This window comes from Clarias gariepinus, chromosome 17 (assembly GCF_024256425.1).
Source record: "Clarias gariepinus isolate MV-2021 ecotype Netherlands chromosome 17, CGAR_prim_01v2, whole genome shotgun sequence".
In the NCBI taxonomy this organism is placed as follows: Eukaryota; Metazoa; Chordata; class Actinopteri; order Siluriformes; family Clariidae; genus Clarias; species Clarias gariepinus.
In genome coordinates, this window is record NC_071116.1 from 13691210 (window position 1) to 13717404 (window position 26195).

Below are 26195 nucleotides of genomic sequence, written 5' to 3' on the forward strand. Positions count from 1 at the left end.
GGAGTAAGATCCTATCAACATTCTTAAAATAGGAAATCACTATCTAAGTGAGCAATCTAAGGTAATTGCTACTTTATTTTGCAGATTTGAAACAATGCTAATTTGGGTTTGCCACAACCAATAATGTCGGCAACAACAAATCGAACTTTGGTTATGCTTACATTTAGATTAGATTTAGACATTTTCCCACCACACAGCATGAAATCAACAGAAAAAAGCTGCTTTCGTATACATTACTGGTTTCGCTGGAGTTGTTGGCATCATCCGTGGAATGCATATTAAAATAATTATCCCAAGCACTGACAAGTAGGCTTATGTGAACAGAAAACATCATCACATCAATACTCAAGAATTTCATCGCCACTTACTCACTTATTGTCTATACCACCGTGTATACTGGGTCGCAGAGGGGTGGACCTGGAGCCTTAGGGCATAAAGCGGGGCAATTTGGGAATGGCAATCGGCCTACTCTGCAATGGCTTTGGACTGAGGGAGAACACCGGAGTAACCGGAGGAAACCCATCAAGCATGGGGAGTGCACCAGCCCTGTGTTGTATTGAAAAAGAAAAATCTTGTAGTGAGAGAAACCAGTGTGTGATGCAAGGATTTGTGTCTTTAGCTCTTGTCACCCATTGTAGAGGAGCATGGTCTGTAACTTGTGTGAAGTGCCCCCTGACTAAATAGTATTTTACCTCCTCTACGTTCCATTTAATGGCAAGGGAATGGCTTCCAGCCCTGTCTCCAGTGTGCACTGTCAAAATCTGGGTTTCGGGGCATGTGGGAGCCGGTGAGGTAGATTTTTAGACGTTCAAATGCTCTTTCTGCCTCTTGTGTCCAGTGCAGTTTTTCTGGCTGTCCCTTTTTTAGGAGGTTTGTCTGGGGTGCTTTAATAGAGGAGAAGTTAGGCACAAATCTCCTGTAGTAGCTTGCTAGACCTAAGAAAGCACATACCTGTTTTTTTTGGTGTTGGACATGGAGCCAATTAGGTCCTCCACTCGTGGCAATGGATATGCATCAAACTGTGATATCTGGTTAAGTCATTGCAAAGACGAATCGAACCATCGTGTTTGGGCACTATCACTATAGGACTAGACCAGGGACTAGTCAACTCCTCTATAATGCCATTGTGGAGCATATTTTTCACTTCCTCTTCAATGGCATGGCGACGGGCCTCAAGGGCTCTGTACGGTCTTTGCTGAATGACGGCGCCGGGCGTCTAACAGCTCGTTCAGGTCTTGGCGTTGCACAGCGGTTAAATCCTCCTCGCGTTGTACCACTTCACGCCCTAGAACTGGGGAGGAGAGAGCAGCGAGAGCTGAGATGCATGGGCCTTCCGCGTTTTCAGCTTAGGTCTACCTTTTTGTTCCTTTTTCTGTTTTTCCTGAGGCTTTTCAGGACGGGGCACTCGTTGGAAGGCTTCACATCGCAGGGGTGTTATGTAACATGGTGTGCTTTTTTGGGGGAAAGCGGTTCCTTTCTGGACCTAGTGAGAGTGTAGCTAGTGCACACTCAACGGCCTCGGTCAATTCACGTAAGGAGGATGAGGCTTGCATGCCTACAGCTTCTCTTTCCTCTCTTGGCAGAGCGTGCATGATTTTGTCCATGGCCACCCTTCTGTGACTTCTGACAGCATTTCATGCGTGTAACCACCGGGTGGCGATGTTGTATAAGTGATTTAGCTGCACTCGCGGTGGTGTTTGAGGGTCTGTTTGACACTGTTTGAGAAGCAGTGAAATTCCAGAGCTGTTTGAGTACCGGATAGTCCACAGCGCGCCAGGATTTCTACCTTTAGTATTTCATAGTCCTCCGCATCGTCTGTGGAGAGAGTGAAGTAAGCTTGCTGAGCCTCTCCTGTAAGAAACGGGACCAGGATGGAAGCCCACTCCCGTCTTGGCCAGGTGCTTGGCGGTTCTCTCGAACGTCTGGAGATAGGATTTAGGATTATTGTGAGGTGTTAGCTTTAGTAATAAATGTTGGGCCTCTCTTCGTGGGTCCGGGAGAGGTATATCTCGTCCTCCCCGCTGTTGTATTCTTGTGAGCTCCGCAGTAGCGGTCTAAAGACCCTGCGTGAGCTGTTGTAAAACGTTTTGCTGTTGGATATTGGTTTCCAGTAGGTGTCCGAGGTAATGTTTAACTTTTTCTTCTTATCAGTACATTTTTTTTTACATTACATTTTTCTTTACATTTTACTATCTCCTCCGCAAACCAAAAGGTCTAGCTTACTTTTTTAAATTCATTTTGATCAGATTATGACAAAATGTTTGTTATTATGCTCCAGAATAAAGGCTTGAAACAGCTCTGATTGGAGCAGTCCGATTAGGATAAATTTATGTAGCTGATTCGCACATCTATAAGTTTTGTCTATGTGCATGAAGTGTTCACAAAACTGTCGCTGATTTCAACATTTAAATTTTTTACAGTTTAAAGCTACATAAAATTTACAACACACGCTATAATGTGTAGGCTACTTTGCAGCTATAAGTGCCCTAAACAGTGACATATTTAATTATTTGTATAGTGCTTTTAACAATTGACATTTTCACAAAGCAGCAATAACAAAAAACACATCACTTTTATGACTTTTATGTATTTTTAGCACGGTTCCTAGGAGTGATTTAGAGGTGCTTAGTAAACAATTTAACAATAGGCCGAGAACTTAAATAGAGCATTAAACAAGATATAAACAAGACTGAGATGATATGTAATCATAAACTAACTCAAAATATGTGCAGGTAGTTACAGGCATGTGAAATGAAAAGGTTGATTGGTCTCTGTAGTGCAGCATGTCCTTTGAACATCCCTGATACTATTCATAAATGAACACATCTATTTTTCTTGTAAAATTTGACTTCAACAGATATTCAAATAGTTAATTTTGTTTATTTTTGATAAAACTCTAAGATTTAGATACAGTTTCTACCTAATTCGATTTTGATTTAACTTGATTATTTTTGTAGCTGAGAGAAAATATTTTAATAAATCAGTTTACACTGTGAGCCAGTTTATACTAGGATGTAAGCAGCTCAAATATTGCAATGTGGATTTGAATCTCCCATTACTGTGTCCCATGTCCAGTAACACAGGCTGCAGCATAGTAGTTGTGTCTTTTCCAGGTTCACCTTACAGGGACAAGATAACCATTGCCATCCTACAGCTGCAGGAGGAGGGCAAGCTCCACATGATGAAGGAGAAATGGTGGAGGGGGAACGGCTGCCCCGAGGAGAATACCAAAGAGGCCAATGCCTTGGGAGTAGAAAACATTGGGGGTATCTTCATTGTGCTCGCTGCTGGCCTCGTTTTCTCTGTTTTTGTGGCAATTGGAGAGTTCATCTACAAATCTCGCCAGAATAGTGATGTTGAAGAGGTGAGGATGGGACACTGTTAAGTGTTATGTGTAGAGTATGTTTATAACTTACAGTTTAGCTCATATTAGAGGTGTACGAAATTTGGGTTGGAATTCATTGTTTAGCATCAGAGTATCAGTAGGGGAGACCGGGAATGGTTGTTTGCTTTACCACCTATAACTCAAAATTTTTGAGCTAGAGTTTTTAAACTTTTATACAAAATACCTACATTTGTTTGCTACAAACGGCACTAAATCAAATCTCTGCAAGGATATCACAGACCTTGTGAGTTCATGACAAATACATGGTGTATCTTTGTTACAACCTATCGCACCACCGGGGTAGGTTGTAACACATGCTGGGGTGAGTTGTAACAGTTAGACAAAAGAAGCAAAAACATTGACCACACAAAAGAGGTTTTATTAAAATAAAAGAACAAGACCACAGAACAATGTCTTTCTCTCTGTGACTGACCATAACTCAAATCCACTTTAAGTTTGACTCAGGTGCTGTGTGTGAGTCTGCTAGATCAAACTTCCTTAATGGTATGTATGCTTAAACCACACTCTACTACAATGAATCTGTGTAACAAAAAAACATGTACGTCTAATAAGAACAGTGTGGGTGTGTGTGTGTATTCTTAATTAGAGTCACAATGCTGACAAATGTATCTGGGTAACCCTGAAGTACAGGCTTAGTGGGCCCAGAGACTGCATAGGGCACATTTTACCCATACTTCCTTTGGCTTTGAGTTGCCAAAGGACTCCATACAGACAACACAAACGTTTTCATCATCACTGGTCTCAGAATCCTCAGCAACAGCTTTCAACATTTTCTTGGCAGTCTTTCTCTACTTTTTCTTTTGCTTGCCATTAGTCTTTCACAATATACTCTTTCTACTTTTTTTACATGCTCTTCTCTGTTTTTCTTTCATCAGTGCTTGCTTCACTGGTGTATTAGTGAGTATTTCAGACTGCCTCTTCTTTCTGATCCTGCCAATTTGTTTTCCTTGGCCCTGCTTTTGGAAATGGCCGTACTGCTGAAGGACTGAACGGCTGACCTGGAGACAACCCCGAGGTGCCTGGCTCATCTGGAGCACAGGGCATGGTGACATCATGAGCTGCAGATGAGCCAGAAGTAACCAGGTATGTTGGAGGAGAGGAGGCAGTCCCCAGGTGAGTTGGTGGAGAGTGTGGCTGCAAAGCTCCAGATGTCAGAGATGTACTTGGTTCTGGACAGTTAGTGACTTGTGAGGGTGCATAGTCACACTCTTCAAAAATTTCAGGATTAAATGGCCAAATACCTCTGGACTGGAAACCAGCTTGAATGTTTTTGTCTTCACAATACTTGGAATATCATATATCGTCATCGTCTTGGCAGGATTCATCTTTATCCAGGCATCACATGCAGTGTTCACCATCTTCTTGAATGGGCCATAGACACTATGATCCAATAGCTGAAGTTTATGGCTGCAGTGGGGGGGGGTAAGTAGCACAATTCCCTTTTCTTTGCAGAAATCAATAGCTTTCACAGATAGATCTGAACAGTGGTTATCCAGCAAGAGCAAAACCTTCTTCTCTGGACTGACCTTTGTGTGTTTTGCAAATTGATCAAGGAATAAGAGGAAGTCTTCCTCTTGCATCCATCCTGAGGCGTTACCACTACCAGCACTCCCTGTTGGCCCACTCTGAATAAGGTATTCCTTGTAACGTTTACGAGGGAATACAAAGAAGGGGGGAACTGCATTTCCCAGTGCTTGCACAGCACATGCTACTGACACGAGCACACCTCTCTCACCCGATGTCATCGCACCCATCTGCTTGACTCCACGACGTGCAACAACACGGTTTGGTGTTGTTACACCAGTTTCATCTACATTCCATATGTCGCTTCCATCAAAGTTGTATCTTTCAATAACCTGTCCAAGGCTGTTGAGGAAATGTGTAGGAAGTGTAAGGCTGGTTGCCTCTGGACTCCTCACTGACAGGCTGAGGTTCCGCTTCATGAAGAATGTGAACCAGTCAGGCCCTGCCATCTGATTCTTATCCCATGATTGAGGATGTTTTATGTTATATACTACTGCCAGTTGATATGCAAACTTTTTGACCTAAAAGAATTTGGAATAGAAAACCTGAGTACATAGACACAAAAATTTTTTCCAATTGTCTGACACCCACGCTAGTATTCAGTTCTACTCTGGCCTCCAATGGCTAACCTGTCATATGCTTACCTCACGTGGAGTCAGTCCATAATACAGGTCTGCTGCCTAAATCAAATAGCCAGCCAGCACCTTCTCCTGCACCTAAGAGAAAACTTTGTTGCTACTGTCTCAGCTTCTGAAGTGATTTGTAGTATCTGCTCAATGTTACATGGCAGATCCCATGTGCCTTCGCAACTGACCTGACTGACTTGCCCTTCTTTGTCACTTCATCAGATGCTGTTTTTAAAACACTGGCAGGCACACCTCTTTCAGTCGTTCTTTTCCATTGTCTAGGCATTCTGTAAAATTATTAAAATCAGGAAACTGTCCTTAGTTGTATGTAAGGGGATGGTTGTAACACTTTTTAAAGACATGTTACAACCCACCCCCACTCCTCTTAGCCATTGTTTAGCTAGCTGTAGTAGGAGAGTGGTTTGAAATTAGCAAGGGATAAATGGACCACATTTTACCTAAGAAACTACAATTTATATATAAGTTATATGATTTTATCTGCAATAGTATAAATACTTCACAATACTTCATAAATATAGTCTTGGTCAAAAAAAGTACTTTCTTACCTCAAAATCTGTTTTTTAATAATAGAATCTGCATGTATTTATTCCCAGCCTTGATATCCACCATGTGGGATTAGGGAGGAAGTGGGTAAACACTAAAATGATCATATGACTCTTATCCTATCCCTGATTGGTGGAATTGGGGGTGTTAAAACTCTCCCCATGTTACAACCATACCCGGTCTCCCCTATATGATTATGGACTATAAACAGGTTTCTTTTTATGTTTACTGTAATTAATTAAATTTATATTTCCCTCTAAGTATTGGCTCATTTGATACTTTTAAAATCGAATTAGCTTATCTCATTATATTGTCTTTCTTTAACTGCATGATTTGCATGATTCCATTTATTTGCTCGTTCATTACGTCTTGTGTCTTTTATCTGCAAGGCCTTCTGTTTCTATTATGGGATTCAATCACAGCAGCTGCAGAGACGTAATTCCCCCTCTCTCACTGGCACATCCAAATCCACAGATTTAGAGAGTGGGCACCTCCTTGAGGATGACACATGCTCCTTGCATTAATCATTTCCACTCCTGCCTCCGTAGCTATGAAAGGGGTGTGTGTGACCTTATTAATTACTCTTCCCTATGTCCAGACCTTCCTCTATGTAATTCTTCACCCAATTTAGTGTACATAAACTGTATGCATGTATCACATAGACATATAATTGTGAAATGTAATAAATGTAATAAATGTAATATTGATTGACTTACATCAATAATGTAAGGCTTTATGTTTGGCATTTACTGTGTAGTGGAATACATTTTGTGACCGGTGACTGTTGCCCTGCCATGTATATTTTAGAGACCATAGAGTTTGTTACAGGAAGGACTGCTAATTAGCTGATTAAATCAATTAGATGAAGCAAAGAAAACAACAGACTGTGCTGAGAATGTACCCATGCATGTCCATTTTTTTTGTGACACACTACCATACACAGTATGAAATGCTTACATGACTGACTCACTGAAAAAAATAATTAAGTGTAACATAGTTAAAACATATTCATTCTAAAATAAAATAATAAATTGGCAAACAGGAAAAAATAATTATAGAAAATAATCAAATGTTCAAATACAAATAAAAATAAAAGGAATAAAATAACCTGGAAATAAAAGGAATAAAACAAATTTGTGCAATTGAAATGTAAAGTAAAAATATGTATAGATGTGTAGTACTGTAATGTTATAATGAAAGATATACTGTAAATTGCATAAGGATGGGTGGTAGCAGTAGTTATAATTGTCAACATAAAAACAAAGTGCAGAGTGGTCATGTCCATGATTGGTCATGTGCAAAAACGAAAAATGATGGATGGATGGATGGATACTTTATTGAAACCAAAGGAAATTTTAGAAATCCATCTACAATAGAGACAGTAGCACAAAAACAAGTTGTAGATTACACACTGTATATCTTATATATAAACAGTATTTACAGAGTAAGGTGAGAACGGACCAGAAGTTACTACTGCAATGCTAAATACAAAAACTTTAAGATATATAAGAAGCATATGTCAAACAGGAAGAGATCAGTTCAAACAGGATGAGCATTAACAGCTGAGGTAGTTGTGCTGAAAACAGATTAATTGGTTATTTTTTTTAAGTAATCCAGTATATGCAGTTAATTAACTGCAAAGCAGTGGCTCTCTGCTTGTGGCTTTAGTGGTATAAAAAGTACTAAATAAACTTGTATTTATGATGTAAAAGTTCCGGTAGGGTATCCTCTTTACGGTTGCCTTTGTAGTCACTGAGCATGATTTGCATGCAGCAACACGAGCAAGGTCAATGTTTCATTTGTTGACAATATTCCTTCCATCTTATGTGTTTTTAAGTAAGTGAAGCATGCTAATTTACAGTAATGTGAAATAAAATAATCGAAGTAATTAAAAATGTTATCTGTTCCAACTGGAAAAAAGAAAGTCATTAAACTGCATTCCTGATTAGCATTTAAAAGATAAGACAATAGATCAGTGTTACTAATTTAGAAAGGGCGCTCATTTGTGGCTTTACCTTCTTTTTCAGAGCTAGAAGTGTTCTTCAAGTGGCACAAATCACTCAGGAAAAGAAGAGGGAAAGCCATGATCGCAGGAGTCTTATGCAATTCCAAACACTTCCTGAGGAAAGAAACTGTGGGCTAGGTAGACTAGACAAGATTGTAATGACTTTTAATGAATTGGCAGAGGATTTTCATTTGACAGTTGTGTTAAACAGAATGTTTTGTTTATTTATGTATTTATGTTTTTTTATTTATTTATTTAAACACATCTATAGTGTGTATATCTTACTTTGTGGAAGTGAAACACAACTTGATGCAGTTATTGAATTGAATGGAGTCATATTCAGGAATCCACTAATATCCCTTATTCCACCGTAGCATTTTTTTTCTCTGTCTTCAGTTTTCAAGATAAAGAGGTTTTGCATATTTTAACCAGCACTATTTTGTCTCTGTGAGAAAATAAAATTAGAATTTAAGTCAGACTAATTTGAACTCTTTTATTGTGTGAATTAATCTCTGACAATTTAGTAATGTAGTAATCTTAACTGGTGTCGAAGAAGGAAAGGAGGAAGGCGTGTTCGTAAGCAGAGAGAGAAGAGAAAAGGCAAGAGTTTAGGAGTGATAGTAGGGACATTGAATGTTGGGACCATGACAGGGAAGGGAAGAGAGTTAGTTGATGTGATGCAGAGAAAAAAGGTGGGTATACTGTGTGTACAGGAGACCAGGTGGAAAGGTAGCAAGGCTAGAAGCTTAGGATCAGGGTTTAAATTGTTTTACCATGGTGTGGATAGGAAAAGAAATGGAGTAGGAGTTATCCTAAAAGAGGAGTTTGTAAGGAATGTTCTAGAGGTGAAGAGAGTATCAGATAGGGTGATGAGTCTGAAGCTGGAAATTGAAGGGATAATGTTCAATGTTGTTAGTGGTTATGCCCCACAGGTACGATGTGAGTTAGAAGAGAAGGAGAAATTCTGGAGTGAGTTCGATGAAGTGATGCAGAGCATCCCCAGAGGTGAAAGAGTGGTGATTGGTGCAGACTTCAATGGACATGTTGGGGAGGGGAACAGAGGTGATGAAAATGTGATGGGCAGGTTTGGTCTTCAGGACAGGAATGTAGAAGGACAGATGGTGGTGGACTTTGCAAAGAGGATGGAAATGGCAGTAGTAAATACTTTCTTCCAGAAGAGGCAGGAACATAGGGTGACATATAAGAGTGGAGGCAGAAGCACTCAGGTCGACTACATCTTGTGTCGACGTTGTAACCTGAAAGAGTTCAGTGACTGCAAAGTGTTGGTAGGGGAGAGTGTAGCCAGACAACACAAAATGGTCGTGTGTAAAATAACCCTGGTGGTGAGGAAGGCGAAGAGGACAAAGGCAGAGCAGAGGACAAAGTGGTGGAAGCTGAGAAAGGAAGAATGTTGTGAAGTCTTTAGGGAGGAGTTGAGACAGGCTATGGGTGGTCAGGAGGTGCTTTCAGTTGACTGGACAACTACAGCCAATGTGATCAGGGAGACAGGTAGGAGGGTACTTGGTGTATCATCAGGTAAGAGGAAAGTGGACAAGGAGACTTGGTGGTGGAATGAGGAAGTCCAGGAGTGTATACAGGGAAAGAGGCTAGCTAAGAAGAAGTGGGACACCGAGAGGACTGAAGAGAGTAGACAGGAGTACAGGGAGATGCAGGGTAAGGTGAAGGTAGAGGTGGCAAAGGCCAAACAAAGAGCATATGAGGACTTGTATGCTAGGCTAGACAGTAAGGAGGGAGAGGTGGATCTGTACAGGTTGGCAAGGCAGAGAGATAGAGATGGGAAGGATGTGCAGCAGGTTAGAGTGATTAAAGATAGAGATGAAAATGTACTGACAGATGCCAGGAGGGTGATGGGAAGATGGAAGGAGTATTTTAAAAAGTTGATGAATGAGGAAAACGAAAGAGAACAAAGAGTAGAAGAGGTGACTGTTGTGGAACAGGAAGTAGCAAATATTGGTAGAAGTGAGGTGAGAAGGGCGTTGAAGAGGATGAAGAGTGGAAAGGCTGTTGGTCCGGATGACATACCTGTGGAGGTATGGAAGTGCTTAGAAGAGGTGGCAGTAGAGTTTTTGACAAGTTTGTTTAACAAGATCTTGGAGAGTGAGAGGATTCCAGAGGAATGGAGGAGAAGTGTATTGGTGCCAATTTTTAAGAACAAGGGAGATGTGCAAAGCTGTGGCAATTATAGAGGTATAAAGCTAATGAGCCAGACAATGAAGCTGTCGTGTAGTGGAGTAGTGGAAGCTAGGTTAAGGGCAGAGGTGAGCATTTGTGAGCAGCAATATGGTTTTATGCCTAGAAAGAGTACATCAGATGCAGTATTTGCTTTGAGGATGCTGGCGGAGAAGTACAGAGAAGGTAACAGGGAGTTGCATTGTGTCTTTTTAGATTTAGAGAAAGCGTATGACAGGGTGCCAAGAGAGGAGCTGTGGTATTGTATGAGGAAGTCTGGAGTGGCAGAGAAGTATGTTAGAGTGGTGCAGGACATGTATGAGAGCTGTAAGACAGTGGTAAGATGTGCTGTAGGTGTGTGTAGGTCTCTCTACCTAGAAAATGGTTCTGGCCTTGACTGGTGTTGGCAACTGTTTCTCTGGGGACTTGACAGTTCGATAGTTCATGACTGGAACTTCTTACAAGTCTACCTGGGTCTTCAATAACTACCTGGACTCCATATTAACATCAATTAACATCAGCTATTATAGCTGAACTGCCTCCCACCCTACACACTGTATTAATGCAGATCATTTACTGCTTTCTGTTTCACCCAAATGAGGATGGGTTCCCTGTTGAGTCTGGTTCCTCTCAAGGTTTCTTCCTATTACCATCCCAGGGAGTTTTTCCTTGCCACTGTCGCCCTCGGCTTGCTCACCAGGGACAAACTGACCATTTTGATTCATACAAATTCACATTTCATACAAACCTAAATAATTCTTTTGACTATGTAAAGCTGCTTTGCGGCAATGAAAATTGCTAAAAGCGCTATACAAATAAAATTGAATTGAATTGAATTGAATTGACAGAAGAGTTTAAGGTGGAGGTGGGTCTGCATCAAGGATCGGCTCTAAGCCCCTTTTTGTTTGCTCTGGTGATGGACAGGATGACAGATGAGGTATGACAGGAGTCCCCATGGACTATGATGTTTGCAGATGACATTGTGCTCTGTAGCGAGTGCAGGGAACAGGTGGAGGAAAATTTGGAGAGGTGGAGATATGCTCTAGAAAGCAGAGGAATGAAGGTTAGCCGCAGCAAGACAGAATACATGTGTGTAAATGAGAGGGACCCAGGAGGATCGGTGAGGCTACAGGGAGCAGAGGTAAAGAAGGTGCAGGATTTTAAGTACTTGGGGTCAACGGTCCAGAGCAACGGAGAGTGTGGAAAGGAGGTGAAGAGGCGGGTACAGGCAGGTTGGAATGGGTGGAGAAAAGTGTCAGGTGTGTTGTGCGATAAAAGAGTATCAGCGAGAATGAAAGGAAAGGTGTACAGGACAGTGGTGAGACCAGCGATGCTCTACGGCTTAGAGACAGTGGCGCTGAAGAAAAGACAGGAGGCAGAGTTGGAGGTAGCAGAGCTGAAGATGTTGAGGTTCTCTTTGGGAGTGACAAGGATGGACAGGATTAAGAATGAGTTTATCAGAGGGACAACCCACGTTAGATGTTTTGGAGATAAAATCAGAGAGGCCAGATTGAGGTGGTTTGGGCATGTTCAGAGGAGAGATTGTGAATATATCGGTAGAAGGATGCTGAGGTTGGAACTGCCAGGCAGGAGGTCTAGAGGAAGACCAAAGAGGAGATTTATGGATGCAGTGAGAGAGGACATGAAGTTAGTTGGTGTGAGAGAAGAGGATGCAGAGAATAGGGTTAGATGGAGGCAGATGATTCGCTGTGGCGACCCCTGAAAGGGAACAGCCGAAAGACAAAGAAGAAGTAATCTTAACTGGTGTAACAAGAACTTCAGTGGTGAACTGAACATTTTTAAAGCTCAGGGGCCAAAGAGTACACTGTCACCCCTGTCTACCTTTACAAAAACAAAATGGGTTACTCAAATTGTTGCTTAAAATGCATAGTTGTAAAAAAGTCCTCAGCAGTTGTAATCCTCTGTTTCCACTATGAAGTACCTCAGAGGTGGCTGTGCTCAGTATAACAGTGCTAATAGCCACTTTGCCAATGTAAATCTGAGCACTGGGGCCGGTATAGGCAAAAACTGATATGTCTACAAACGCCTTATTTAAATAATTGACAGTCTAAATTAAAGTGGATATAATGAGCCTTGATTGTATGGTCAGGCAGCAGGTAGATGGTGTACCAGTGAGAATGGCCTATTAATTTTCACCGTGAGCCCATAAACATAGAGTGAGATAAATTCTAGGTTATTTGTTTCCATCCGCACTTTTCAACTGATTTAAAGAAAATCAATTTTAGTCAGAAGAAGACTTTGCAGTAATGTAAAGCCAGCTTATGATATTTTTTCTCGTAATTCATAGCCCATTTTCTTTAATTCCACGATTGGGTTTAGACATCATTACTGGCTATGTTGCTTCTAATCTGCTTTTAATCAGTACCTTAAGCAGTTATTTTGTTCTATATTTTAATCTTGGATGAACATGACAGTGGATTATGTTTCTCTCTCTCTCTCTCTCTCTCTCTGTCCTGCTCTTAACCTCTAATTTGATCTGAATGACAGTATATATACAATATATCAGAACACACTGACAATTCAGATTTTTTCTTTTTGCATATGGCACAAAATATATATTCGCCCTTTTTCCTTTCATGACTGTTTTTTAAAACCTTCTTGTTTTCTGCCTTGGTCCTGGGTAGAAAACCTATTTTTGCTACTGATTGGTATCACTTCATAAGGGTCACATCAATTAGGAAGTACTTGATTTTTATAGCAAAAATATTACTCAGATTTCATATATTAGGTACTGGGAAGTGTGAGGTCTATAGGGAAGGCAACAATATTCATTAATTTGTCCAGTATTTTTTTTTTATACATACATTTCAAAAAGAAAAAAATAACCAGCGCTCGGAGGGATGAGGTTTGCTATTTATTGTCGTATGAAAACTACTAACCTTTGAATATGGCGGGTTTTTATCATGGTTCTTAGTCAAGTGCTGCCATCTGCTGGTTAAATACTTCCTTTCAACAAATGCATATACTAATGGCTTACAATGACCATTGTAGGAATATATGAAGAGCACGCATTTAAAAAATCTGATGAAAGTGATTATCAAATTCTGCAAAAAGGAATCAATCCAGTAAAGTTAAAAAGATCACACACTTTATTGATTTGTCTTGTATGACAAATACAATAATATGGTCTCTTTGATGAAAACTGCAAAAAGGTAACAGCACAATCAAATGATCAGTGATTTAAGTAAGTATATTCAAGTTTAAGAGAGAAAATATTATAAGATTATAAATGTTTCACCCTGTAATTGTCTGTTACTATTAGATTTGGTTTAAGACAAAACTGTGCCAATAGATTAATTAGTTGAAGCAATATATGCAGCCCAAATTTTGTTTGTACATAATATGGAACATTAGAAAATAATCCAGAAATTCAATTATACTTCAGTCATCTTTACACCTTGCTCCTCAGTTATACCTAATGTAATATAATACATACATACAGTAATGCAACGTCTTCATCATTTACCTGTTCAGAACTCAAAAGATCAGGATGGTCAAGAAGAGATACAAAAAAGTTCATGGGAGTGTAATTTGGATGAACCTACCTTGGTACAAGTATAAAAATATGATCTGGTTCACCAAAATGTTCATAAAACACTGAAAAACATACCTTTTTCATACATAAAAGAAAGAACACAACCATAAAGACTTAAAGAAAATTAAATTGAATACACTGATTGTCAATAATAAGTGTCTTCTTTATGTAGTAAGACAAAAATTGTTTTAAGAACAGTTCCGGATTTACAAATAATATAAAAGGAAGCACCTCATGATGTATCTGTTTCAAGTTTACTGGCGAGAATGTCTGGAGAGATGGATGTGGTGGTCTTGTTGTTCCCTGTGTGCTGAGGTTCAGTAGATTGGAGATCAGAAGCTGCATGATTCTGAGTGTTGGCAGATCTAGTGGAGGTGCCAGGCTCACAGATGCCAATGTCTGTGCCAAGGCATGCTGCAAAGGGGTGAAGCTCAGACTCAGAGCAGTTGTAGAGCTGCACTTTAGTGGACAGGTGGTTAGAGAAAGGGCACTCTGTCAGAGAGGTATACTTGGCAAACACCTGTAGCTGCTCAGGCTGCAGTTTTGCCTCAGCACACAGCCTATCATACAGAACTGAGTAATTTTCCCATGTCTTCTGCCTCATCTGGTCCAGTTGCTGCTTTTCAGCAGTCAGCTTCTCTTTTTCACTTCGCTATGGAACAAAAATAGGCAAACAATAGTCATGCCCATGCATACCACTGTTTAACTAACTGAAAACTGGGTCTAATAAAGAAAAAAGATAACAGAACATCAGTTATGTCCTATTTAACTGTTGTAATAAGTTTTTTTCTAAAACATTGCAAATGTTTGTGTCTCCATGCTGATGTTTTGTTTTTTGTAAAAATTGTAAAATAAAAAAAACAAAACAAATCAAATCAGTTTATTATTATAGGCAATGTTACATATTACACAGTTTTCTTTACTTGCCTGACAACTAGCCACTATGTTGATTATAATTGTGAAAAGAAGGTACGTTTAAGTGCTGGCTGTGACAGAAAGCTGGAATCTCACAGAATGACAGGTAATGACTTTCAATACCTGTGTATGATATACAATTAAATATTTGTGGTTTTCTTTTGCTGTGTAGACCAAACAACAGGTGAGCCATGGCAAAGAAACACAGTGTGGGAACCATATATTTAAGTTTTAGGGAAAAAAATTATAATTGTTCTCTTTCACCTTGCTGCCTACCACAGTAATTCTGAGGTGCATAAATCTGATAGCAAGGACAGATGCTGCTCTATGGAAACCTACCCCTTAGTTTAGGTAATCAAGTCACTTAGCCCCATCAAGCCTAATTCCTCCTCAACCTGAAGGAGCAACTTTAATACCTAAATCAGAAGCCTTGATCTATCCCAAAGCCTAGTGGGCAGTCCAAAATGCTGTCTCTGTGGTCTGGGGAAGCCCAGCTAATGCCACACAGTTCTAGCTGCCACACTAGAACCTGCTGGAAAACAACAATCAAAATCAGGCCACCTTTGAAGTTGGTAGGCTGCATCCCTGAACATCATCAGAAACTTTTGTCTCTTTCGCTCAGCAACACTGATTACATTATAGCCACAGCTCTGGTAAATTTGTTTACACACACAATACTCGGGATTGAAACTATTTTGCTGTGTCCCCACCTCAAAGACTAAACTTACTATTTCCTCCTCTTGCTTCTGTGACACTTTTGGTGGCAAAAAACACCACGTGAAGATCTGCACTAATCCGGGACACAAATAAGTCACATTTAAAAGCTGTTAAAAGGTATGCTTGAAGATGCAGCGGAATCAGTATATCATGTTGTGGGACTACTGATGAAGTGCCCAGCAACAGTTACTCCTCCAAGTCTGGAGTTGGCTGCAGTTGTTCGATAGTTCAGGACTGGAATTTCCTACGAGTCTACCTAAGCCTCCAAAAACTACCTGGACTCCATATTAACATCAATTAACATCAACTGTTATACTAAACTGCCTGCCACCTAACACAAAGTATGAATGCAGATCAACCACTGCTATCCGTTATCACCCAAATGAGGATGGGTTCCCTGGTGAGTCTGGTTCCACTGAAGGTTTCCTCCTATTGCCATCTCAGGGAGTATTTCCTTGCCACTGTCACCATCGGCTTGCTCATCAGGGACTATCTAAACATTTTGATTCATACACATTCACATTCCATACAAACTTAAATAATTCTTTTGATTGCGTAAAGCTGCTTCGCGACAATGACAATTGTTACAAGCGCTATACAAATAAAATTGAATTGAACTGAACTGAATTTAATTTAATTTAATTAAATTGGGAGAAACAGAGAATGAGAAGGTAACACATGCCAACTTTCCCACAGAGTTCTGTTCAGGGGCAGTTAGGAGACAATTTTATTTGACCAGATCGGCGTAATCAATGGTTAGTTCAAGAGGGCCACGTAGTCCCACCCATCTTTCAGTGATAAAGGATGGGCTATATGTTATATACAAGTGTGAGTCAAAAATGATCTGCACTGTATAATTCATTTTAATTTACTTTTAGAAAAGACATGAATATTCAACTTTATCTCCTTGCTTTTCATTACATTTGTCCAGCTGGATGCTTTAACACTTAAAAAAGAAGTTTCTCGCGGTGTTGACAGTGTGGGCAGAAGTGTGCAGGCGTCACTGAAGTTTAGGCTTCAGCTTTTCAATATGCCTTTCAGTGCAACAAGTAGTGTTGATTGTTGAACCTTTTTTCTGATATGTTCCAATACTGGCCCTTGAATTTCAATTCAATGTAATTTTATTTTTAAAATGGTAATTGTCATGAAGCAGCTTTAAGATTCCTAGAAAATTATTTTTATAAGTACAGGAAGCACATAATATTCCCTGTGTTAAATAGAAAACAATCACCACATCATATTCCCTTACCAGTCTTTCAATTTCACACTCCAGGTTGTGGATGCAGTCAAGTTTCCTCTTGCGGCAGCGACGAGCAGCGATGCGGTTTTTGCTGCGACGTCGAACGTCATGCACAAAATCAAGCTGTTCACGTGTCAACGGCTGTGTCTTCAGCATCTGCTGGAAGTCATTGCGGCTTAGTGATACGATGCCCTCTACAGAAAATGGCAGCTGCATCTGAGCAAGGAGCTGAAAAAAATCAATCAATTCACATTTGCTCTTCATTTCATGCCAAGCATGCCAAAGCTCTTGATTAAAAAATTCAAATTTAAATATTTATGCAAACAATATGTCAGACTTTGAGCGTATTTAAATAAAAAAAAACATATTTTTTCTAGAAATATTTGTCAATTCATTACAAAATTCTGTATGTCTCACACAATTTGATTTCTGATAAATAACTGTGGGGTGGTTTATCCACAACATGAGAATAAACTTTACAGCAAGGACGTCAAGTAGGAAATAAGGCTGTTTTTTAGTAATGCTTTTATGTTGCCACCAGATCTGACTGGTCCATAAATATTTGAACATTGAAAAAGTTATGCTTATTTCAGCTGTCTACCACAGTATATTGTAGCTTAAAGTAAATAATTAATGTTATTAAAGAATATGCCCAATTCAAACATAACTGTAAACTAACAATCATACACTTCATACACATCTTTAGTTCTTGTTTGTTTGTTTTTTTGCCTTTAGCAGGTGAAATGCTCACTTTGATTTAGGTCTGGCCACACTGCAGTTCATTGCCTTTAAAAAGTCTTGCTTTGCTGTGAAGTGCATTTTAGATCCATTGTCCATTGAGTTTTGAAGCATTTGGAAAATAGGAACTTTTTTTTTTTTTTTTACATATTGTGTTGAACATCTGTATTTACTCAGGTGAGGGCTCTCCCTTACTGCTCAACTTGACACAAATAGGATTAACTCCTTGAGGGTGTTCTTGCTCTGGCCAACTAATGTAAATATGGTGTGTTTCCAAAGGTACAGGACAGGGTTGGAAGACTCTCAAATGAATGTATAAAATTGTGTTGATGACCCAGGGGACAATTTCAATTGGCAAATGGGAATTGGAATTGGGAATGGTCAGCTGAAATAAAACTGGTGCATGCAATTTTTTCTGTGATGGCTTGTTGCTTGATAGTTTGGGACAAACAGTTTTGTACCTGAGGCTCCATCAGTGAAAGTGGACTTTATATATGAACTTAAAAATCATTCTTATTATAATGAACTTTAAACCTTATAGCAAACAGATATATCAGGGACTGATTTATGGTTGTAAAATCTGATATCATCCAAATAAGAATGGGATCCCTTTTGAGTCTGGTTCCTTTCAAGATTTATTCTTCTTGTCTCCTCATGGAGTTTTTCCTTGCAACTCTTGCCTTATCACAGACAAGCATATACTTTTTTCCTTACAATTTTTACATTTAAGTCCATATTTTTTAAATCTGTAAACATTCTTTATTAAAAGCAATATGCAAATAAAATTGAACTTAGTTGAATTAAATTCACATGACAATTGTAAAATGGTAACAAACACTGGACTGGCTACCACTATTTGTTTTGTTGTTTGTTTACTACAGAAGGTTAATGCTGCACCTGGTTCGTTGTAGTGTGTGCCCAACATAAGGCCACATTTTCTGTGATCTAGTGGACTTTTGCCTTTTCCATAAAGCTGGTTAAGGGTCAGTAATTATGCAACATGAGAACGATGCCAACATTTTACAGGCCCTTAACAAGCTGTCCAACAAGCACCACAATTGCATAAGTGTGGTTATTGCATAATAGACATTGGACTTCCATAGCATAAAGTTTTGGAAGAACGAAGAAAAATAAATATTAATATGTTCTGTCTGCACAATAATATGTTTTCATAAATTATGAATAACATTTCTAAAGAGTTTAGAGACATTCATTCAAAGCAACAGAGGGTGCCTTTTCATAAACATTCAACTCTTGCAGTGAAATCCCTAAATCTGTTCCAGAAATGTAACTGTTTAACACCTGTGTCACTTAATCAGAATATAAATACTGCACATCTGATCTTTGGAGGCCCAGGATAGAGAACCTAAACAAACACTGCAAGTTGACAAAATTACCAAAATACGTCTGGATAAGTATTAATCTAGGTTTAGTTAGTAGAATATTCCAAACAAGGAATATACCACAGAGCATGAATAAAACAATAAAAAAAATGTTTAGAATATGGCATTATTGTGGCTCTGCCTAGAGGAAACCATCCACCAAAAGTAGAAATCCAACACTGCTCATGACAGTGAGACACTAGCCACACACTGATGCAAGGTGGTAGTAGTATCATGTTGTGCTTTGCAAGGATAGCATTTCATTTTGATGTATTTTACTTCCATAACCAACAACTGATTTTTTTTCAATTGATGTCATGTAAATAAAACTACTGGCAGTAAAATTATTTTGCACCTTCAGATACTATGTGCAAATAAAAATGGTAAAAGTTAAAGTTTAATTTCAGGTAGGAACACAAAAAATGTGCAAAGGTACCTAGAAGCGGGTGAATACTTGTGCTGATTATTATTATGTACTAGCCACTTACATTGTACATATGTATAAGCCACTTACTGGAAATAGTTCTATCCCTGGCCATAACAAAGCTGCCGTGCTATTCCTTTAAGGCAATTAAAACTCAGGCTATAAATTATTCAGTAACTAGTTAAACTAATTAGGAAAAAGATGTAGTTACAGAAGTGAGAAATGTCTACAATCAAATATCACATTAAAGGAAAGTCTACACTGATCAGTTAGAACATTAATACCACTGCAGTGTAAAGTGAATACAGTAACACTGATCACTAACTATACACCAGTAAACTGGTGACAGGATCATGGGCACCCAAGGCTTACCCATCACTGGTCCAAAGGCCAGTCCGTTGAGTCTGATCCCATTATCATTAGACAGAATTGAGCTGTCAACTGCAATTGACCTCAGAGACAGAGCTTTTTCTTTAGAACTATATATGTTTTTCTTTATAAAATGTCAGTCACACATTTTATGTAGAATAATATGTATTTTTATAAAATCCTTACATTATTGTATCAGACCATGGCAGGTTCATCTTCCTAGTGGATGTTTGTTCATAACAGTACATTTGCATTTTGAATTACTGACATATTTGCTATAACTTTAATCATATTAAAGGACAAAGAGCACAATGTGTTTTCCCAAAGTTAAAAATAAACCAGAAATGTTAACATAATTAGTTAGTCAAATAGGCAACTCATAAACCACTTCATGAAGCCTTAAAGATGATGATTGTGCGCAACGTTCATTGACATTTTCTGAGACAGCAGCTGTTCCCATGAAACATCTGGCCCCCATTGTTTATTTTACACATTTAGTCAATATTTCTCTAGTAATTAGGAACAGAATATAATTTTTTCTTTGTTTTTCTCCTAACTACATTAAGAGAATTGGGTCATTTTTAAAATTTATTTACATCTTAGCTTCCTAATGTTTTTTTTCTTTACCTTTTTGACTGTATGCTAGCACTTTAGATTTTAGAAATTGGTACTTTGTTTTATACTCGTTAGCCGAGTCCAATATTAAAGAATTAGCTCTGTTTTTAAAACCAACTGCCTTAAGAACAAATTAAGAACATAATTTTAATGCAACATTTTTTGTGCAGCCCTACATTTAAATACTAATATTTTAAAGTATGAGAAATCTAAAACATTCTCACCAGACTTGCTTGCTCACTGGTGCATGATTCACTGTCCCCCTCAGTGTCAAAGCTATCAGAGTCATCTCCTGAATGAATGGAGGATAAATAGGAACATTCTGCTGAGCGTGAGTTCACCTCACTGCATCGCACCTGAGCATCCACTGCACCCAAATCCCTGAGAAAGGGACACTCCAGCTGTTTTACCCACTGTATTTCGGAGCTTTTCACTGGCACAGCAGGGTCTGAGACATGGTAAATATCAGGCCAGGCACTGAGCTGGTTGGCCACCTCCATCTCGACACTGCTCCTTTGCTCGTTTCTTCGGTCCAGACAAACGGTTCCAGTTACACAATCTGAAACTGTGCACTCTTTACCCTGGACTTGCAGGGAAGAACTTTCAAATACCTCTCCAGCATTTGGAGGAGGAGGAGGAGGAAAGGAACAGCCGAGGCTATGAGATGCACTCACTGGACACATCTGTGGAGATGTCTTGCCTGAGCAAAGATTCTGTGGTGTTTCAAATGGTGGTTGCTTTTCTAATGGGCAGCAAAAGGACATGGTGTCCATCTCTGTGATTTCTTCCGAGGTCTTGCTTGACACAGGATTGGCAGACTCAAATTTTTCAAAGCAAGGCAAGTACTTTAAAGAGAAGTTACTTGCAGCATTCTCTGGTTCTGTGTCTGTGTAAGACTGGCTTTTCCCACAAGCCAGCTGAAACTTGCGGTATTTTGGACAAAGTGAGGAGTAGTCTGACTCTGCTTCTGTATCTGCCTCAGTTTCTACTTGACATGGGCTACAGGGTTTCGCTGCCTTATCACAGGGATTTGAGGAGACGTTAAGCTCTTGTTTCTTCAAGGGCTGAGTCACCGATGATACGTCACCAGTATCACTAGCACCATCGTTGTTAATGCTTGATTCAGCCTTGGCTTTCCAGCATTTGGTCTTGCAGCACTGATTCCTCTGAACCTTCGAAGAACCTTTACTGTTGTCAAAGAACTTGGGCAAGATGAAGTCAAAGCAGGCTTTGTCTAAGTTTTTGAAACCTAGCACAGTGGCACAGTTATGGATCTCCAGCACATTGTCTTTAGTGAAGAGCAGCTTTGAGGTGTATGCAAACTGCAGCAATGGTTCAAATCCTTCAGTCGTTACCTTGGAAAATAAAACCATTTTTATTATTATATGCTTTGCATATAGCTAAATGTGTAATAAAGTAAATAGCAGTTAGAATATTCTTACTTCATCTGGCAAATTGATGACGAGTCCCTGTCCTGAGTGGTTGGTTATGCGGGCGCTGAAGTAGTCACTGCAGGAGGCAAGAACCGAGCGATGGGCCCTGAAACTGCGGTTCTCTACCACCACCGTCACATCACACAGGAGGTCCTTCTGCCTTTGCTCATCCAGACAGCGTAGGACATGTGTACTGTGGATTGATGACTGGAACGTGAACTCTGAAGTCTTGCAGCTTGACATTGTCATGGCTAAATTACATCTACATCATAGTGAAAGAGGAAATTCTGCACATGAGAAACAGAGAAAAAAAAACACATGAAAGCGTTGAATGTGGCTCTCAGTCATCACTGAAGCAGATAGATATTTATGGCTGCTCTTTATCAGACTGACAGGATTTGGACTTTGACACATACTAGGTCACGACAAATAGGCTGCAGCCAGAGAAGTAGTTCTGTGCCATGGCAGACATGCAGGCTTTTTTGCAGACTATTTCCAAAGATATTGTATACTTCCAAAGATACTGTGTTTCAAATATGTATAGTTTTTTTTAATTACTATTTAATCTATTTAAAAAGATCAATGTATTTTTTTATATGTATCAAACCCTGAACCCTGGAGATACCACTACACCACCATGCTGCCATAAAGTTCCAGTCAGAAGGTTTTCTTTTCTACATTTTAGAACTATACTGGATTTTTTTTAAACAATGAAATAGCACATATGGCATTATGTAATTAAGTAACAACAACAATATTCAGTTGTTATTTTAAGACACAAAGATTAGCTGTTCTGGAATAGTTCTTGCAAGAACATTATTGTCAAGTGTATTTGCAAAACCCATCAAGCATCACAATGAAACTGGCTCTCATGAAAACCTTCTCGGGAAAACAAAACCAAAACCAAGTTTATTTAGAGGTACCAGCCTCAAAAATCACCAATTAACAGCTCCTCAGATTAGAGCCGTTATGAAGGCTTTACAGAGCATAAGTAGCAGATACATATCTATATTAATTGTTCAAAGGAGACTGATGCATATTGATGCATATTATGGATGTCTTCAGCATTGTTAGGGAATTAGAAGGTCCAAACTTTTAACTGATAATGTATGAGAGCATAGTCATGAAATACCTAAAAACAAAAATGAGCAGATAGTTATACTACACTGGCATTATTATAATAACTACAGTCATTAATTATGGCTTAGCATCATTTAAAAACCCAAGTGGCACAGATCAGTGCCGGCAACACAGCATAGGTCAATGATGATTAAAAAATATAAAGCTTATATAGAATGTTTATATAGAATGCTGGTGTGTGTTAACGGAAAGGCTTCAGACATCAAAGTGTGCATTTGGGTTTCCGTATATGCCAGATCATTACTTTTATAACTACCACTACCGAAAATATGCAAAATAATATTATTATTATTGCTGTTATTGTTGTCATAGAAACAACCATAAAACATGTGATCATGTCAAACCGTGCTACTTTTTTGGCCTTTGTGACCGATTTTTATTTTATTTATTTTTTACATTATTAGCGAAAGCAGCAGACACATCTCAATATCAACTGCTGAAAGGAGATTATTTTATATTTAGATTATTCATTATGCATTATTCAGGATTATTTTACCGTGTACAGTTCTAAAGTTTATTTTAGGAATTTATGAACAGCAATTTTTGGTTTTGGTTCTTTGTCGTTCAGTAGGGCTTGGTTTGGAAATAAATTGTAACTTATTTAACTCAAACATTACTAAACTTCATACTAGGAAATGATCAACTTCTTACAAACACTTAGCAAAACCAGCCCAGTTTCAACACTATTCATGTTGAAGTGAACTACTGGAGATGTGGTTATGCTATTACGTTATAACTACAACTATAAGCTTCTACAGAGTCTTTAAACTAAATACAATAAAAGATTTAACAAATGCAATATCGGTGCAGTGACATGCAAGGGGACAGAAAGTTCCTTCAGGCGTGTAAACACAGTGAACTACAGTGTAAACAACTAACGCATGAATGAAAGAAACAGGACGGACCTATGACTGTTTGTTATCTACATTTTAAAAAATAAATTACGAACACAAACTAATGGCAACTGCTGTCGTGTTTGTGTGTTGTCCGCTTACCGGTGTGAAGTGTTTATCAGAGGTAAAGTAAGGAGAAATAGTTCTCTGTGGGCGAGTCATTGCGGCGGCGGTGTTGCTGCTGCTGACTCACGGCGCTGCTGATAAAGGATGAGGCAGCACATTTCTCCCTCCGCCTCTCCCTGCACATATTCCAGTCACTTTCCGAGGAAACTCTACAACCCCGCACGTCAGCACACACACACACACACACACACACACACACCATCCTACTTCCCTAAAAGCCCCGGAGAACTTCAGCACTGCCCACGTTTACTTTTAGAGGAAAGTCACACCAAAAATATATATATAATAATGTCGGGACGCGAGCAAAACCTGCTTTCAATATAATAAACTAGTAAAGTGTTGTTGTTTCCTCCGAAATGCCTAAAGCAGCAGATTAACTTCATTTGCGTGTGAAAAACTTTGACAGCATATGTCAGATCGGAGAGCTGTAACTTAGTCAAATATTCCGCCTTTCTTTCAGAGAGTATAACTTTTCACAATCCTTCGGCGACATAAACGATCGTTAATGATTAAAAGTCAACACTCACCTGTCATGTTACTCGAGCAAAACTCCAGACGTTTCGATTTGACAACAATACACGTAGGTTAAAAAAAAAAAAAAAAAAAACTCCGACTCGGAGCAAACAAGGAGGCGCTTGTGTTCCCATCATGTGACCTAAGCCAACTCTTGTTATTATTGTCCAGCCCACTGAGGCTTAATCCCAACGACTCTTGACTCCCTCTATAGGCGCCCTAGATGTACTACAAGCTATTTCCCATATTAAACGAATAGGGTTTTTTTTTTAACCTTTGGTTTTTAATATACAAAATCAGGTCTAATTTGAGGCGAAACGGTTGCTTAGTGGTTAGCACTGTCACCTTGCACCTTCAGGGTCGATTACAGCCTCTGTGCGCATGTTCTCCCCGTACTTGATGGGTGTCCTCCGGGTACTCCGGTTTCCTCCAACAGTTTAAAGATATGCAGGTTAGGCTAACTGGTTAGCCCCAACCCCCCGCAACGACTATGAATACAGGATAAAACTGTATAGACGATGAGTGAGTGAGTGAGTGAGGTCTTATTTGCATCTGCATAAGAAGAAATTTTGCTGATTAATCCGCTGATCTATTTTCTATTATAGCATCTACATCCTTGCACCTCCAGGGCCCAGGTACGATTCCTGCCTCAAGTCAGTGTGCATGGAGTTTTTATGTTCTCCCTGTGCTCCAGGCCCCTGTGACCATGTCCTATACACAGGATAAAACAGTATGGATGAGCATATCCTACAACAGTGCTATTTATGCAACATTTTTGAACACTTTTATAGTACACTTTTATTTCATTCACCTGCCCTTCACTCTTCACAATAATGTACTGTGAGGCTAATATTTATTTTTATTATAAATTATTACATTATTAATAAACTATTAACTCTATAGTACCTCTATATCTCAGCATGCCAAAATCCTTAAATGTAATGTGTGTGGATGGCCCGGCATTACCTGTAATACAATCAGTAAAATACCCTAAAACACAGAACAATGTGGCATTAAAAAAGCACAACAGTGTAAACAGCATTTACTTACCAAGTTAAATATCTAGCAAACCAGGAACATTTTTAAATTACTAACAGAATTTTTATGTTTGAGATGTTGAACTTCATTTTAAAGTCCCAAATAAAAAATATTAGAACAGTTTGACAGCATTATGTGACAAACATAATGTAACATCTCATCGTTTTGGTAATTTTTTATATTTGATAATTTAATAATAATTGAATAATATTTATTTAACAAAATAATTGTTCTCTGAACATTCATTGAGTGGAAAGTTCCTTGAAAACCAATGTATAATTTTAATCAAATTGCAAAAGAGACATATCTGTCTGTGGAAACAATCAGTCATTTTCACCTGGATTGTTAAAATTAAAAATTATCATCTGCAGTGAGTTAACATTATGATATGAAAGGCCAATATTTTTTTATCACCTTATCACCTTTGATGAAACTTGAAAGTACCCAAGTAAAACTAAAACTGTGATGATGCTGTAAACTGGAGTTTTAAATTGTGCATGTTTCTCCTTACCTAAAAATTTTTTTAAAGTGCAAAACTCAACACTCTTTTTTTATGTTCTAATTTCTAATTTGCTGCCAACTGCTTTCTGTTTGTATTATAAATGTTTTATATATCAAAGCATGCATATATATATAGAGAGAATTCTTTTTATTAATAAAACTCAACCAAGTATGCTGTTTGATACTAAATTGTATAGTTAAATGACCACATACTCAAACTGTAAAAAAAATAAAAAAAATACAGGAGATGGAGTTATAGCTTTTTCAAAAAATGACACAG

The 26195-nt window shown here is 38.8% G+C and overlaps 2 protein-coding genes across 8 annotated transcripts in view; one reads left to right on the plus strand and one right to left on the minus strand.

Moving 5' to 3' along the window:
- The window catches only part of grik1a (glutamate receptor, ionotropic, kainate 1a), a 75574-nt gene extending 66593 nt beyond the window's left edge, over nt 1-8981 (plus strand). For 3 of the 4 annotated variants that reach the window (XM_053475753.1, XM_053475756.1, XM_053475755.1), the window contains 3 exons: nt 3114-3364; nt 6510-6679; nt 8148-8981. In XM_053475753.1, coding sequence (XP_053331728.1) covers nt 3114-3364; nt 6510-6644 — 386 coding nt within the window. In that variant the 3' untranslated portion in view covers nt 6645-6679; nt 8148-8981. The remainder of the gene's footprint in view (nt 1-3113; nt 3365-6509; nt 6680-8147) is intronic. The other variant, XM_053475754.1, reaches the window with a different exon arrangement.
- Nucleotides 8982-13402: 4421 nt separating this feature from the next.
- Nucleotides 13403-24507, minus strand: bach1b (BTB and CNC homology 1, basic leucine zipper transcription factor 1 b). Of its 4 annotated transcripts, none has more exons than XM_053475762.1 (5): nt 24391-24507; nt 21714-21991; nt 20496-21626; nt 16753-16971; nt 13403-14523 (listed from the first exon to the last, which is right to left on the minus strand). In XM_053475762.1, exons 2-5 carry the CDS (start codon nt 21951-21953, stop codon nt 14104-14106), a joined length of 2010 nt encoding a protein of 669 aa, XP_053331737.1. In that variant the 5' UTR covers nt 21954-21991; nt 24391-24507; the 3' UTR covers nt 13403-14103. The 4 variants fall into 4 exon arrangements, with proteins under 4 accessions (XP_053331737.1, XP_053331738.1, XP_053331736.1 ...); XM_053475763.1 differs by having other exon boundaries at nt 21714-21966; nt 24391-24485; XM_053475761.1 differs by lacking the exon at nt 24391-24507 and adding an exon at nt 23840-23993.
- Nucleotides 24508-26195: the final 1688 nt, after the last annotated feature.